General features: G+C 30.7%; 4 protein-coding genes across 4 annotated transcripts; all 4 read left to right on the top strand.

The window, feature by feature from the left end:
• The first annotated feature begins 4,478 nt into the window (after positions 1 to 4,478).
• On the top strand, positions 4,479 to 5,926 carry LOC140435506 (uncharacterized). The gene is made up of 2 exons (XM_072524242.1): positions 4,479 to 5,271; positions 5,380 to 5,926. Exons 1-2 carry the CDS (start codon positions 5,189 to 5,191, stop codon positions 5,720 to 5,722), a joined length of 426 nt encoding a protein of 141 aa, XP_072380343.1. The 5' UTR covers positions 4,479 to 5,188; the 3' UTR covers positions 5,723 to 5,926.
• Positions 5,927 to 9,402: 3,476 nt separating this feature from the next.
• On the top strand, positions 9,403 to 10,321 carry LOC140435504 (uncharacterized). Its single transcript, XM_072524241.1, has 2 exons — positions 9,403 to 9,600; positions 9,710 to 10,321. The coding sequence occupies exons 1-2, from the start codon at positions 9,518 to 9,520 to the stop codon at positions 10,050 to 10,052; spliced, it is 426 nt and encodes a 141-aa protein (XP_072380342.1). The 5' UTR covers positions 9,403 to 9,517; the 3' UTR covers positions 10,053 to 10,321.
• A 951-nt stretch (positions 10,322 to 11,272) lies between these two features.
• Positions 11,273 to 12,189, top strand: LOC140435503 (uncharacterized). Its single transcript, XM_072524240.1, has 2 exons — positions 11,273 to 11,470; positions 11,579 to 12,189. Exons 1-2 carry the CDS (start codon positions 11,388 to 11,390, stop codon positions 11,919 to 11,921), a joined length of 426 nt encoding a protein of 141 aa, XP_072380341.1. The 5' UTR covers positions 11,273 to 11,387; the 3' UTR covers positions 11,922 to 12,189.
• A 1,281-nt stretch (positions 12,190 to 13,470) lies between these two features.
• LOC140435502 (uncharacterized) lies at positions 13,471 to 14,148 on the top strand. Its single transcript, XM_072524239.1, has 2 exons — positions 13,471 to 13,668; positions 13,777 to 14,148. The coding sequence occupies exons 1-2, from the start codon at positions 13,586 to 13,588 to the stop codon at positions 14,117 to 14,119; spliced, it is 426 nt and encodes a 141-aa protein (XP_072380340.1). The 5' UTR covers positions 13,471 to 13,585; the 3' UTR covers positions 14,120 to 14,148.
• Positions 14,149 to 15,886: the final 1,738 nt, after the last annotated feature.

The following is a 15,886-nucleotide window of genomic DNA, read 5'->3' as shown; positions in this document are numbered from 1 at the left end:
TTTTGACCTAACCACTGATTTAAAAAATACCATTAAACTCAGCACCCTTGTCCTTCTCAATATCCTTCCCGAAAGGAGAGATCTCATCACTTCAATCACAAGCTCTGTGATTGAAAAGATATTCGGCCACACAATCGTATTGTCTGGCCACAATAACACCGTAGATATCTCCTTCCATCCTAACTTCTAAATCCGCTGTTAATGGATTTCACAATCGGTGCAGTTAATTGCCAAGGGATCTCTAAAAAGAGACCTCCAATGTTTCCAAGAAGGTCACGAAGAAATCAGTAAATTTTAGCCACAGTTTGGAGGTTCTCAAGAAAAAGCCGATGAAAGCAGAAAATAAAAAGAAAAACCAATGTCTATCCGCTGTTAAGAAAGTTTTTAATTGTAGAATTTAATTTTATCGTATAATATGTGTAGACAATACATTTTTGTAATAAATATTTTTTTACAATAAAGTTGTTTTTTGTAAAAAACGTTTCTTATTTGTTTTTTTTTTCACAAAAGCTTTCAAAAATTGATTGATTGAAATAATATAATATATAATAATAAATTAAATAAAAGATAAATTTTATGAAGTATAACTCGTAAAATTATTAAATAAATTTTATGCCTTTTATTATATTTTTAAATTAAAAATGTTTACGATTGTATAGGAGTTTCTTAACAACTTGAGATTTGCAGACTGAGTAGGTCATGCCTGTCGACATCTCCAAAACCTTCAGAGCTCTCTTGTACACGAGTTGGCGTTTTTTTTTAGTTTTAGTTTAATTATTTTTTCCAAAACACATGATCAACCTAGTACTGGCCAAAAACATATATACCTATAGATATCTAGTAGAGGTATCCCTATTTTGCCTTAATTATTTATCAACATTATTTTTCTTGTTTGTGAAAGCATGCGTTGTAGTTGTTTTAAAGATGCTTATTTGATTCTTAAGCATTCATTCACCTATATTTTTTTGAATCAGCAGAAAACGTACACGATCTGTATGTATTGTATATATTCCGCTAATTACGTAAATCAATCAGTTGAATATACACCAATGAATAAAACCCCAAGACGGTTGATGTATTGTTTGGTTCATGTAGTAAAAATTATATAACTCGAATAGGATTTTGTTACTGTACCACATTTTTATATAATAGAATAATATATTTGTATATTAAGTAATAACGCAGTGTATAGAGTTTGACTGTATCGTAATCTATTGTGATGATTTTATCTATGTTATTTTTAAGTTTAGTCTTTTTTAATCATATGTGACAAAATATATATTCAGTATTATTATTGTATATATGAATTTTAAAATCAAAACTTATTATTTAAGTGCCAAAACAATGTTTGTTTTGTTACAGTTAAAATAAAACATTTATTTGTTTTTGTTAGTTTTTATGCTCATACAAGAAACATTGAAGCCACTTTCCACATTATCTAACTAATGTATTATTTACATTGAAATATTCCAAAGATCGTGAATGACAGCTGAACAAAACCTGGAAAATCACTACAAGAAACTTGATATTACAGTTTACCGAGTAAAAGTTTATACGAATCATTGAAGAACAAAACTCGATAGCTACTAATAATTATAAATTATAATATCCACTATCGACAGCCCTAGTGCGATAAATGAATAATAAAAAATAGTCAAATTATAAATGATTGTAATAAACAATCAAAACATTGTATAGGTTTAAGGTAAACTAGGGTTGGACTTACCGGTAGATTTACCGTGGTTTTTGACACTCGTACAAAACCAACAACGAACGCCTACTGTCTGGGTGCTGGTCAACAGTCAACTTGCGTCTCTCTCGCGCTTAATTGATGTATCTCACGCTTATTGATATCGAGGTCCATTATGCCCGATAGGAATCGAATGGTTAATGAGAAAGGAGAAATGAATCAACTAATGTACAACCCTATTTGAATTTTAACATTCTCTCCTCTTTAACCCATTAGGTACTAGGGTGCCATATATGATACACTAAACAACGATCTTTTCATCGTGACTTACAGCGCTTAAGGCGTTACCTTCAGAACCTTAGTAGACGTTTTTAGGTCTGTTAGTATATAGTTTAGTTGCAGGCGAGCAAAATACATTAGAAATTATTTGTTGTTGTGATTGTATGTTGAGAGTTCGTCTTTGTTATTACTACGTATCGAAACGTGATCTAATAAAAGGTAGGTTAGTAAGTTAGGTAGTTTACCAGTACATATTAAAAATTTTATATCTGTGTAAAAATTTAGTTCATGTGATAAGTTGATAACATTTATGCATGTAAAAAAGGAGCATTAGATATACCCAGTGTTTATAAATTTTGTGTTTTTGTCCATGTAACTTATATGCCACGCTAGTCTTTTACGGTATGCAATTGTTAAATCTACAGAAAAGAGATTGCAGATCTCATTGAGTCAAAACAATTTTAGGAGGATTTTAACAATGAACCAGTTGATGAAATAGTATTTAATAGTGGAGAACGAATTGGTACTTACGATTATGAAAATACTGAAGATATTGTACATAAAGACTCTAATGAAGATAATACCATACTTCGTTCTAAATCTGGTAAAAATAAAAAATTGTAAACTGGTTAAAAAATCGTGCCTTATCCGAGATTACAAACCAAAACATATTTCCAATTTCAAATTTCTCGAAGTATGCAAATATGTCACCAGTGGACCTGTTCGAGTTTTTCATTACTGATGATATCATACAGTTACTTTGTGTTGAGGCTACTCGATACGCTCAATTTACAAATTGTTCAGACCCAAAAATTACAACTCAAGAAATGAAATGCTTCTTAGGAATTCTTATAGTCTCTGGTTATGATAAAAAGTCATAAAAAAAAGTTACTGGGATTCTAAAACTGGTAACAGCGATTTATTTAGATCATGAGATTCGTACATTGTGCTAATAATACTTTTGTTTGAACCCAACGATAAACTGACTAAACACAGACTTCTTATAAATGAGATAAAAACTAACTTTCTAAGACATTATATTCCGGATCAAGAAATCGCCTATAATGAAAGCATGATAGAATACTTTGGAAAACATGAATGTAAGCAGTATATTCGAGGGAAACCCATGCGGTTTGGATATAAAGTCTCAATTCCAAAACGGTTACCTTATCCATTTTGAGGTTTATTAGGGAAATATGCCAAATTCTAATCGAGAGCATCAAGAAAAATTTGGTAAAGCAACAGCTTCGTTATTGCAGCTTATTGGAGATGCCCGAGGAAACTAGACCTTTGCCATACCATTTTTATTTTGATAACCTATTCACATCCATGGATATTCTTTATTATTTAAAAGAGAATGGTTATGAAGCAACAGGGACAGTTAGAGAAAATAGACTAACAAAGAATTGCCCACTCGGGACAGTAAAAAGAGTTAAAAAAGACACCTAGAGGTACTTATGACTTTGCCGGAACCAAAGGGATTGCCAGACCTAATTGTATTGGAAAATACAATGCATTTATACGGGGTTCTGATCAAATGGATGCAAATACAAACGTTTATAGAGTTGGAATTAGAGGCAAGAAATGGTTGTAGATACATTTATCTAAAATTCGTGTATAATATATAGAAAACATCTCTCAGGTGTACCCAATTGAATTTTCGAAGAGACATGGCACAAGTGTATTTAAAAGGGATTCAAAACCTACCTAGTGATGCTAAACGAATATTCACATATTCATCTGAACGCAGGCTTGCTGTTGATATTAGATACGACCACAGTGATCACTATGTTGAATATGTTCCGAATAATAAAGCTGTGAGAACACAATGCGGCAAATACAATGTAGGGTTGTGTATTCAGTGCTTTAGTGACTTTTACAAACAAAATTAAAGCTTTATAAGCAATTTTAGTCTTTTTAAGAATAAACTAGTTTATAAAAACTAATTTGACGTTTAGTTGGAAGCGATTTTCGGATATGAGTTTACTTTTTAATGTGTATTTTATTCACAAGATCAAATCTTAAATGACCAAATAAATAACTATATATTTTTTAATTTTTGTACTAATTTTAATCTCTTCAGTTTTTATCGTAAGATCTCCTTAGTGATAAACTGCAAAGACGTTTTCAATTAATAACTTTATTTTGTAATACTCTAATATTTGTCTGCTAATAAAAGTCTGTTCCGAAATTGCTTAATTTTGGATAAAATAATGTCTTATAAGCATCGCTTAGAACTTTTGAATTGTTCAATAATTATGACGGACTTAAAATGTTGACTTGTGCTACTAATTTGAACAAAAAGTTGTACAAGCTCTTCACAAAGAATTGAGAAGATGTTAATGACAATGCTTGCTAATAATTGTTTGCTAAAAATCATTTATGCCCAGTGAAAATAGAGTTTGGACCTATGAAAAGCTATAAAGAAAAGACACGAACGAAAGGTGACAGTATCAAATTAATTACACGACAGACGATAAATCTCGCAACATAAATACTTGATAAGAAAATCTTGGTTCAATGTCATTGGTTGAAAATATGCCTAGATATTTTAAGGAAACAATAAGTAAAACAGGCAACCACTGTCATTAAAGGATAAAAAGACCTACTTGTTTAAATAAATAATGCACAATGAACCAAGTAGCTGAATGTTTCACTTAACTTTGCAAGAAGATTAATGAAATTATGTCAAACAGATTTAATAAATTTATAGTATACTAAACTTATAGTAAACAGTCGTCCCTCAAGGTCAAGATTTATGTCAAATGTAAGTAGTCAATTAGTGGATCCCAAGATAATCTAAAAATCCACTTAAATTACTCACCTAAAAAATTGACCATACCTCGATTTGAGATTTCGTGCCTCACTGTGCGCTTTCTCGAATAATTATAGGAGGAACGAATAATGTGAGCAGTTCCAAAAAAATGCAACTCAAGTAATATATTGTGCTGCTCTTATTTTATTGCTATATTTGTGACGTGCTGTTTTATTATCTGCTCTGTATTATATTGGCTCATAATGTAGTTAATTTGGCGTTACAGTGCGCGCGCAGTTTGGTTGCTGTCAGCTGTATGGCTGACGTGGTGTTACAATCTGCGCGCGCTTTTGGTAAGTGATTTGGCGCGTAAACTGGCGTATATAAGAGCGGAATCTGCGCACTGTGGCCAGTTCAGTTTGTGCTTTGAAGTGATTAAGTGTTATTATTACGGAGTGTTCGAAATGTTTCGTTTATTGCCAGTGATCGCTGCATCCTGCTTCCAGTTGGCGGCGCTTCCCGTGGAAATGTGGTCTAATATTTTAAGGTAAGTGTTAAATAATTTCTTTTAATGTTTATTTTTTTATTATAATGATATTTATTTTTTTTAATTATACTTTTAATCTGTGTACTGATATATGTTTTCATATTTCAGATTGTTGGATCCATTGTCATTATTGGCAACTGCAAGATCAGATCCCAGATTCAAGAGTATTTGTCTTAGCGACAGCGTGTTGAGAAATAATCTCCGGGATGCTTTGGAGATTGAAAGACGTCAGGCCGAAGAAATTATACGGAATCCTGCAAAATCAATATTTATTTCCAGGGAAGATGGCAAAAGAGTATTTGCAGCTAATGTCTCCAAGAAGATCACCAGGAAATCTGTAAATTTAAAACATAGTTTGGAGGTACTCAAGAAAAAACCGATGAAAATAGAAAATAAAAAGAAAAACCAATGTCTATCTGCTGTTAAGAAAGTTTTTAATTGTAGAATTTAAGTTTAGTTTGTAATAAATAGTTTTTGTATAATAAAATTTTAGTCTTTTTAAGAATAAACTAGTTTATAAAAACTAATTTGACGTTTAGTTGGAAGCGATTTTCGGATATAAGTTTACTTTTTAATGTGTATTTTATTCACAAGATCAAACCTTAAATGACCAAATAAATAACTATATATTTTTTAATTTTTGTACTAATTTTAATCTATTCAGTTTTTATAGTAAGATCTCCTTAGTGATAAACTGCAAAGACGTTTTCAATTAATAACTTTATTTTGTAATACTCTAATATTTGTTTGCTAATAAAAGTCTGTTCCGAAATTGCTTAATTTTGGATAAAATAATGTCTTATAAGCATCGCTTAGAACTTTTGAATTGTTCAATAATTATGACGGACTTAAAATGTTGACTTGTGCTACTAATTTGAACAAAAAGTTGTACAAGCTCTTCACAAAGAATTGAGAAGATGTTAATGACAATGCTTGCTAATAATTTTTTGCTTAAAATCATTTATGCCCAGTGAAAATAGAGTTTGGACCTATGAAAAGCTATAAAGAAACTACACGAACGAAAGGTGACAGTATCAAATTAATTACACGACAGACGACAAATCTCGCAACATAAATACTTGATAAGAAAATCTTGGTTCAATGTCATTGGTTGAAAATATGCCTAGATATTTTAAGGAAACAATAAGTAAAACAGGCAACCACTGTCATTAAAGGATAAAAAGACTCAAGAAAAAAACCGATGAAAATAGAAAATAAAAAGAAAAACCAATGTCTATCTGCTGTTAAGAAAGTTTTTAATTGTAGAATTTAAGTTTAGTTTGTAATAAATAGTTTTTGTATAATAAAATTTTAGTCTTTTTAAGAATAAACTAGTTTATAAAAACTAATTTGACGTTTAGTTGGAAGCGATTTTCGGATATAAGTTTACTTTTTAATGTGTATTTTATTCACAAGATCAAACCTTAAATGACCAAATAAATAACTATATATTTTTTAATTTGTGTACTAATTTTAATCTATTCAGTTTTTATAGTAAGATCTCCTTAGTGATAAACTGCAAAGACGTTTTCAATTAATAACTTTATTTTGTAATACTCTAATATTTGTTTGCTAATAAAAGTCTGTTCCGAAATTGCTTAATTTTGCATAAAATAATGTCTTATAAGCATCGCTTAGAACTTTTGAATTGTTCAATAATTATGACGGACTTAAAATGTTGACTTGTGCTACTAATTTGAACAAAAAGTTGTACAAGCTCTTCACAAAGAATTGAGATGTTAATGACAATGCTTGCTAATAATTTTTTGCTAAAAATCATTTATGCCCAGTGAAAACAGAGTTTGGACCTATGAAAAGCTATAAAGAAAATACACGAACGAAAGGTGACAGTATCAAATTAATTACACGACAGACGACAAATCTCGCAACATAAATACTTGATAAGAAAATCTTGGTTCAATGTCATTGGTTGAAAATATGCCTAGATATTTTAAGGAAACAATAAGTAAAACAGGCAAACACTGTCATTAAAGGATAAAAAGACTCAAGAAAAAAACCGATGAAAATAGAAAATAAAAAGAAAAACCAATGTCTATCTGCTGTTAAGAAAGTTTTTTATTTTTGAATTTAAGTTTAGTTTGTAATAAATAGTTTTTGTATAATAAAATTTTAGTCTTTTTAAGAACAAACTAGATTATAAAAACTAATTTGAAGTTTAGTTGGAAGCGATTTTCGGATATAAGTTTACTTTTTAATGTGTATTTTATTCACAAGATCAAACCTTAAATGACCAAATAAATAACTATATATTTTTTAATTTGTGTACTAATTTTAATCTATTCAGTTTTTATAGTAAGATCTCCTTAGTGATAAACTGCAAAGACGTTTTCAATTAATAACTTTATTTTGTAATACTCTAATATTTGTTTGCTAATAAAAGTCTGTTCCGAAATTGCTTAATTTTGCATAAAATAATGTCTTATAAGCATCGCTTAGAACTTTTGAATTGTTCAATAATTATGACGGACTTAAAATGTTGACTTGTGCTACTAATTTGAACAAAAAGTTGTACAAGCTCTTCACAAAGAATTGAGATGTTAATGACAATGCTTGCTAATAATTTTTTGCTAAAAATCATTTATGCCCAGTGAAAACAGAGTTTGGACCTATGAAAAGCTATAAAGAAAATACACGAACGAAAGGTGACAGTATCAAATTAATTACACGACAGACGACAAATCTCGCAACATAAATACTTGATAAGAAAATCTTGGTTCAATGTCATTGGTTGAAAATATGCCTAGATATTTTAAGGAAACAATAAGTAAAACAGGCAAACACTGTCATTAAAGGATAAAAAGACTCAAGAAAAAAACCGATGAAAATAGAAAATAAAAAGAAAAACCAATGTCTATCTGCTGTTAAGAAAGTTTTTAATTGTAGAATTTAAGTTTAGTTTGTAATAAATAGTTTTTGTATAATAAAATTTTAGTCTTTTTAAGAACAAACTAGATTATAAAAACTAATTTGAAGTTTAGTTGGAAGCGATTTTCGGATATAAGTTTACTTTTTAATGTGTATTTTATTCACAAGATCAAACCTTAAATGACCAAATAAATAACTATATATTTTTTAATTTTTGTACTAATTTTAATCTCTTCAGTTTTTATAGTAAGATCTCCTTAGTGATAAACTGCAAAGACGTTTTCAATTAATAACTTTATTTTGTAATACTCTAATATTTGTTTGCTAATAAAAGTCTGTTCCGAAATTGCTTAATTTTGGATAAAATAATGTCTTATAAGCATCGCTTAGAACTTTTGAATTGTTCAATAATTATGACGGACTTAAAATGTTGACTTGTGCTACTAATTTGAACAAAAAGTTGTACAAGCTCTTCACAAAGAATTGAGAAGATGTTAATGACAATGCTTGCTAATAATTTTTTGCTAAAAATCATTTATGCCCAGTGAAAATAGAGTTTGGACCTATGAAAAGCTATAAAGAAAATACACGAACGAAAGGTGACAGTATCAAATTAATTACACGACAGACGACAAATCTCGCAACATAAATACTTGATAAGAAAATCTTGGTTCAATGTCATTGGTTGAAAATATGCCTAGATATTTTAAGGAAACAATAAGTAAAACAGGCAACCACTGTCATTAAAGGATAAAAAGACCTACTTGTTTAAATAAATAATGCACAATGAACCAAGTAGCTGAATGTTTAACTTAACTTTGCAAGAAGATTAATGAAATTATGTCAAACAGATTTAATAAATTTATAGTATACTAAACTTATAGTAAACAGTCGTCCCTTAAGGTCGATTTATGTCAAATGTAAGTAGTCAATTAGTGGATCCCAAGATAATCGAAAAATCCACTTACATTACTCACCTAAAAAATTGACCATACCTCGATTTGAGATTTCGTGCCTCACTATGTGCAGTTCTCGAATAATTATCCGAGGAACGAATAATGTGAGCAGTTCCAAAAAATACAACTCAAGTAATATATTGTGCTGCTCTTATTTTATTGCTATATTTGTGATGTGCTGTTCATTATCTGCTCTGTATTATATTGGCGCATTTGGGCGTTACAGTGCGCGCGCAATTTTGTTGCTGTCAGCTGTATGGCTGACGTGGTGTTACAATCTGCGCGCGCTTTTGGTAAGTGATTTGGCGCGTAAACTGGCGTATATAAGAGCGGAATCTGCGCACTGTGGCCAGTTCAGTTTGTGCTTTGAAGTGATTAAGTGTTATTATTACGGAGTGTTCGAAATGTTTCGTTTATTGCCAGTGATCGCTGCATCCTGCTTCCAGTTGGCGGCGCTTCCCGTGGAAATGTGGTCTAATATTTTAAGGTAAGTGTTAAATAATTTCTTTTAATGTTTATTTTTTTATTATAATGATATTTATTTTTTTTTAATTATACTTTTAATCTGTGTACTGATATATGTTTTCATATTTCAGATTGTTGGATCCATTGTCATTATTGGCAACTGCAAGATCAGATCCCAGATTCAAGAGTATTTGTCTTAGCGACAGCGTGTTGAGAAATAATCTCCGGGATGCTTTGGAGATTGAAAGACGTCAGGCCGAAGAAATTATACGGAATCCTGCAAAATCAATATTTATTTCCAGGGAAGATGGCAAAAGAGTATTTGCAGCTAATGTCTCCAAGAAGATCACCAGGAAATCTATAAATTTAAAACATATTTTGGAGGTACTCAAGAAAAAACCGATGAAAATAGAAAATAAAAAGAAAAACCAATGTCTATCTGCTGTTAAGAAAGTTTTTAATTGTAGAATTTAAGTTTAGTTTGTAATAAATAGTTTTTGTATAATAAAATTTTAGTCTGTTTAAGAATAAACTAGTTTATAAAAACTAATTTGACGTTTAGTTGGAAGCGATTTTCGGATATAAGTTTACTTTTTAATGTGTATTTTATTCACAAGATCAAACCTTAAATGACCAAATAAATAACTATATATTTTTTAATTTTTGTACTAATTTTAATCTCTTCAGTTTTTATAGTAAGATCTCCTTAGTGATAAACTGCAAAGACGTTTTCAATTAATAACTTTATTTTGTAATACTCTAATATTTGTTTGCTAATAAAAGTCTGTTCCGAAATTGCTTAATTTTGGTTAAAATAATGTTTTATAAGCATCGCTTAGAACTTTTGAATTGTTCAATAATTATGACGGACTTAAAATGTTGAGTTGTGCTACTAATTTGAACAAAAAGTTGTACAAGCTCTTCACAAAGAATTGAGAAGATGTTAATGACAATGCTTGCTAATAATTTTTTGCTAAAAATCATTTATGCCCAGTGAAAATAGAGTTTGGACCTATGAAAAGCTATAAAGAAAATACACGAACGAAAGGTGACAGTATCAAATTAATTACACGACAGACGACAAATCTCGCAACATAAATACTTGATAAGAAAATCTTGGTTCAATGTCATTGGTTGAAAATATGCCTAGATATTTTAAGGAAACAATAAGTAAAACAGGCAACCACTGTCATTAAAGGATAAAAAGACCTACTTGTTTAAATAAATAATGCACAATGAACCAAGTAGCTGAATGTTTAACTTAACTTTGCAAGAAGATTAATGAAATTATGTCAAACAGATTTAATAAATTTATAGTATACTAAACTTATAGTAAACAGTCGTCCCTTAAGGTCGATTTATGTCAAATGTAAGTAGTCAATTAGTGGATCCCAAGATAATCGAAAAATCCACTTACATTACTCACCTAAAAAATTGACCATACCTCGATTTGAGATTTCGTGCCTCACTATGTGCAGTTCTCGAATAATTATCCGAGGAACGAATAATGTGAGCAGTTCCAAAAAATACAACTCAAGTAATATATTGTGCTGCTCTTATTTTATTGCTATATTTGTGATGTGCTGTTCATTATCTGCTCTGTATTATATTGGCGCATTTGGGCGTTACAGTGCGCGCGCAATTTTGTTGCTGTCAGCTGTATGGCTGACGTGGTGTTACAATCTGCGCGCGCTTTTGGTAAGTGATTTGGCGCGTAAACTGGCGTATATAAGAGCGGAATCTGCGCACTGTGGCCAGTTCAGTTTGTGCTTTGAAGTGATTAAGTGTTATTATTACGGAGTGTTCGAAATGTTTCGTTTATTGCCAGTGATCGCTGCATCCTGCTTCCAGTTGGCGGCGCTTCCCGTGGAAATGTGGTCTAATATTTTAAGGTAAGTGTTAAATAATTTCTTTTAATGTTTATTTTTTTATTATAATGATATTTATTTTTTTTAATTATACTTTTAATCTGTGTACTGATATATGTTTTCATATTTCAGATTGTTGGATCCATTGTCATTATTGGCAACTGCAAGATCAGATCCCAGATTCAAGAGTATTTGTCTTAGCGACAGCGTGTTGAGAAATAATCTCCGGGATGCTTTGGAGATTGAAAGACGTCAGGCCGAAGAAATTATACGGAATCCTGCAAAATCAATATTTATTTCCAGGGAAGATGGCAAAAGAGTATTTGCAGCTAATGTCTCCAAGAAGATCACCAGGAAATCTATAAATTTAAAACATATTTTGGAGGTACTCAAGAAAAAACCGATGAAAATAGAAAATAAAAAGAAAAACCAATGTCTATCTGCTGTTAAGAAAGTTTTTAATTGTAGAATTTAAGTTTAGTTTGTAATAAATAGTTTTTGTATAATAAAATTTTAGTCTGTTTAAGAATAAACTAGTTTATAAAAACTAATTTGACGTTTAGTTGGAAGCGATTTTCGGATATAAGTTTACTTTTTAATGTGTATTTTATTCACAAGATCAAACCTTAAATGACCAAATAAATAACTATATATTTTTTAATTTTTGTACTAATTTTAATCTCTTCAGTTTTTATAGTAAGATCTCCTTAGTGATAAACTGCAAAGACGTTTTCAATTAATAACTTTATTTTGTAATACTCTAATATTTGTTTGCTAATAAAAGTCTGTTCCGAAATTGCTTAATTTTGGTTAAAATAATGTTTTATAAGCATCGCTTAGAACTTTTGAATTGTTCAATAATTATGACGGACTTAAAATGTTGAGTTGTGCTACTAATTTGAACAAAAAGTTGTACAAGCTCTTCACAAAGAATTGAGAAGATGTTAATGACAATGCTTGCTAATAATTTTTTGCTAAAAATCATTTATGCCCAGTGAAAATAGAGTTTGGACCTATGAAAAGCTATAAAGAAAATACACGAACGAAAGGTGACAGTATCAAATTAATTACACGACAGACGACAAATCTCGCAACATAAATACTTGATAAGAAAATCTTGGTTCAATGTCATTGGTTGAAAATATGTCTAGATATTTTAAGGAAACTAGAGAAATATACGAGCAATATAGCGAACCACCTCTAGCACAACATACTAAACTGCAGAGATTACGATGGGCAGGGCACGTGGTCCGCATGCATGAGAATAGAATCCCCAGAAAATTATTAAATGCAAGAATGCAGGGAAAAAGACCTGTTGGAAGACCTAAAAAGAGATGGGAAGATGAAGTCGATGAGGATGCCAGGAACTGCCTGGGAACGCGTTCATGGAAAAGAACAGCGGTAAATAGAGATGGTTGGAGAAGCCTGTTGAAGGAGGCCAAGGCCCGATTTGGGCTGTAGCGCCATTGGATGGATGGATGGATTTTAAGGAAACAATAAGTAAAACAGGCAACCACTGTCATTAAAGGATAAAAAGACCTACTTGTTTAAATAAATAATGCACAATGAACCAAGTAGCTGAATGTTTAACTTAACTTTGCAAGAAGATTAATGAAATTATGTCAAACAGATTTAATAAATTTATAGTATACTAAACTTATAGTAAACAGTCGTCCCTTAAGGTCGATTTATGTCAAATGTAAGTAGTCAATTAGTGGATCCCAAGATAATCGAAAAATCCACTTAAATTACTCACCTAAAAAATTGACCATACCTCGATTTGAGATTTCGTGCCTCACTATGTGCAGTTCTCGAATAATTATCCGAGGAACGAATAATGTGAGCAGTTCCAAAAAATACAACTCAAGTAATATATTGTGCTGCTCTTATTTTATTGCTATATTTGTGATGTGCTGTTCATTATCTGCTCTGTATTATATTGGCGCATTTGGGCGTTACAGTGCGCGCGCAATTTTGTTGCTGTCAGCTGTATGGCTGACGTGGTGTTACAATCTGCGCGCGCTTTTGGTAAGTGATTTGGCGCGTAAACTGGCGTATATAAGAGCGGAATCTGCGCACTGTGGCCAGTTCAGTTTGTGCTTTGAAGTGATTAAGTGTTATTATTACGGAGTGTTCGAAATGTTTCGTTTATTGCCAGTGATCGCTGCATCCTGCTTCCAGTTGGCGGCGCTTCCCGTGGAAATGTGGTCTAATATTTTAAGGTAAGTGTTAAATAATTTCTTTTAATGTTTATTTTTTTATTATAATGATATTTATTTTTTTTAATTATACTTTTAATCTGTGTACTGATATATGTTTTCATATTTCAGATTGTTGGATCCATTGTCATTATTGGCAACTGCAAGATCAGATCCCAGATTCAAGAGTATTTGTCTTAGCGACAGCGTGTTGAGAAATAATCTCCGGGATGCTTTGGAGATTGAAAGACGTCAGGCCGAAGAAATTATACGGAATCCTGCAAAATCAATATTTATTTCCAGGGAAGATGGCAAAAGAGTATTTGCAGCTAATGTCTCCAAGAAGATCACCAGGAAATCTGTAAATTTAAAACATAGTTTGGAGGTACGCAAGAAAAAACTGATGAAAATAGAAAATAAAAAGAAAAACCAATGTCTATCTGCTGTTAAGAAAGTTTTTAATTGTAGAATTTAAGTTTAGTTTGTAATAAATAGTTTTTGTATAATAAAATTTTAGTCTTTTTAAGAATAAACTAGTTATACTATATATTATTAAACTATATATTTTTTAATTTTTGTACTAATTTTAATCTCTTCAGTTTTTATAGTAAGATCTCCTTAGTGATAAACTGCAAAGACGTTTTCAATTAATAACTTTATTTTGTAATACTCTAATATTTGTCTGCTAATAAAAGTCTGTTCCGAAATTGCTTAATTTTGGATAAAATAATGTCTTATGAACATCGCTTAGAACTTTTGAATTGTTCAATAATTATGACGGACTTAAAATGGTGACTTGTGCTACTAATTTGAACAAAAAGTTGTACAAGCTCTTCACAAAGAATTGAGATGTTAATGACAATGCTTGCTAATAATTTTTTGCTAAAAATCATTTATGCCCAGTGAAAATAGAGTTTGGACCTATGAAAAGCTATAAAGAAAAGACACGAACGAAAGGTGACAGTATCAAATTAATTACACGACAGACGACAAATCTCGCAACATAAGAGATAAGAACGTCTCGCAACTTGATAAGAAAATCTTGGTTCAATGTCATTGGTTGAAAATATGCCTAGATATTTTAAGGAAACAATAAGTAAAACAGGCAACCACTGTCATTAAAGGATAAAAAGACCTACTTGTTTAAATAAATAATGCACAATGAACCAAGTAGCTGAATGTTTCACTTAACTTTGCAAGAAGATTAATGAAATTATGTCAAACAGATTTAATAAATTTATAGTATACTAAACTTATAGTAAACAGTCGTCCCTCAAGGTCAAGATTTATGTCAAATGTAAGTAGTCAATTAGTGGATCCCAAGATAATCGAAAAATCCACTTAAATTACTCACCTAAAAAATTGACCATACCTCGATTTGAGATTTCGTGCCTCACTATGCGCAGTTCTCGAATAATTATCCGAGGAACGAATAATTTGAGCAGTTCCAAAAAATACAACTCAAGTAATATATTGTGCTGCTCTTATTTTATTGCTATATTTGTGACGTGCTGTTCATTATCTGCTCTGTATTATATTGGCGCATATTGCAGTTAATTTGGCGTTACACTGCGCGCAGTTTTGTTGCTGTCAGCTGTATGGCTGACGTGGTGTCAGGCCGAAGAAATTATCCGGAATCCTGCAAAATAAATAACTATTTCCAGGGTGGATGGCAAAAGAGTATTTGCAGCTAATGTTTCCAAGAAGATCACCAGGAAATCTGTAATAAATTTAATAAAACACAGTTTGGAGGTAGTCAAGAAAAAGCCGATGAAAACGGAAAAGAAAAATCAATATCTATCTGCTATTAAGAAAGTTTTTAATTGTAGAATTTAATTTTAGTTTATAATGTATAAAAATAAATTTTATAATAAATGTTTTTTGTACAAAAATTTTTTTGTCTTATCTTGTTGACGCATGTTTTAAAAATAAAAAGAATACTAGAAAATAGTTTTGGAACAAATGTTTAAAATTATAGTCTGTGCTATTACTAACTGTATTGTCTTTATTTATATTTTAAAATAAAAATGTTTATTATCACATGGGGTAAGGGTTGGCCAAGCTCCTTGATAGTCCGAGAAATGTTTTACATTTTTAGCAAGTCCCATTTAAATAGGTATTACAAAAAGTATGCAAATGAGATTTTTTTACAGAAATTATGTTTATTTAAAACTTAAAGTACAAAATATGTGTATTAAATTAAACACATTTAGGTATTTTACTTATTTTCAGGATACTTCAA

This window comes from Diabrotica undecimpunctata, chromosome 3 (genome assembly GCF_040954645.1).
Source record: "Diabrotica undecimpunctata isolate CICGRU chromosome 3, icDiaUnde3, whole genome shotgun sequence".
Lineage (NCBI taxonomy): Eukaryota > Metazoa > Arthropoda > Insecta > Coleoptera > Chrysomelidae > Diabrotica > Diabrotica undecimpunctata.
The sequence above is the reverse complement of the archived record's forward strand: the minus strand, read 5'-3'. Positions and strand labels throughout refer to the sequence as shown.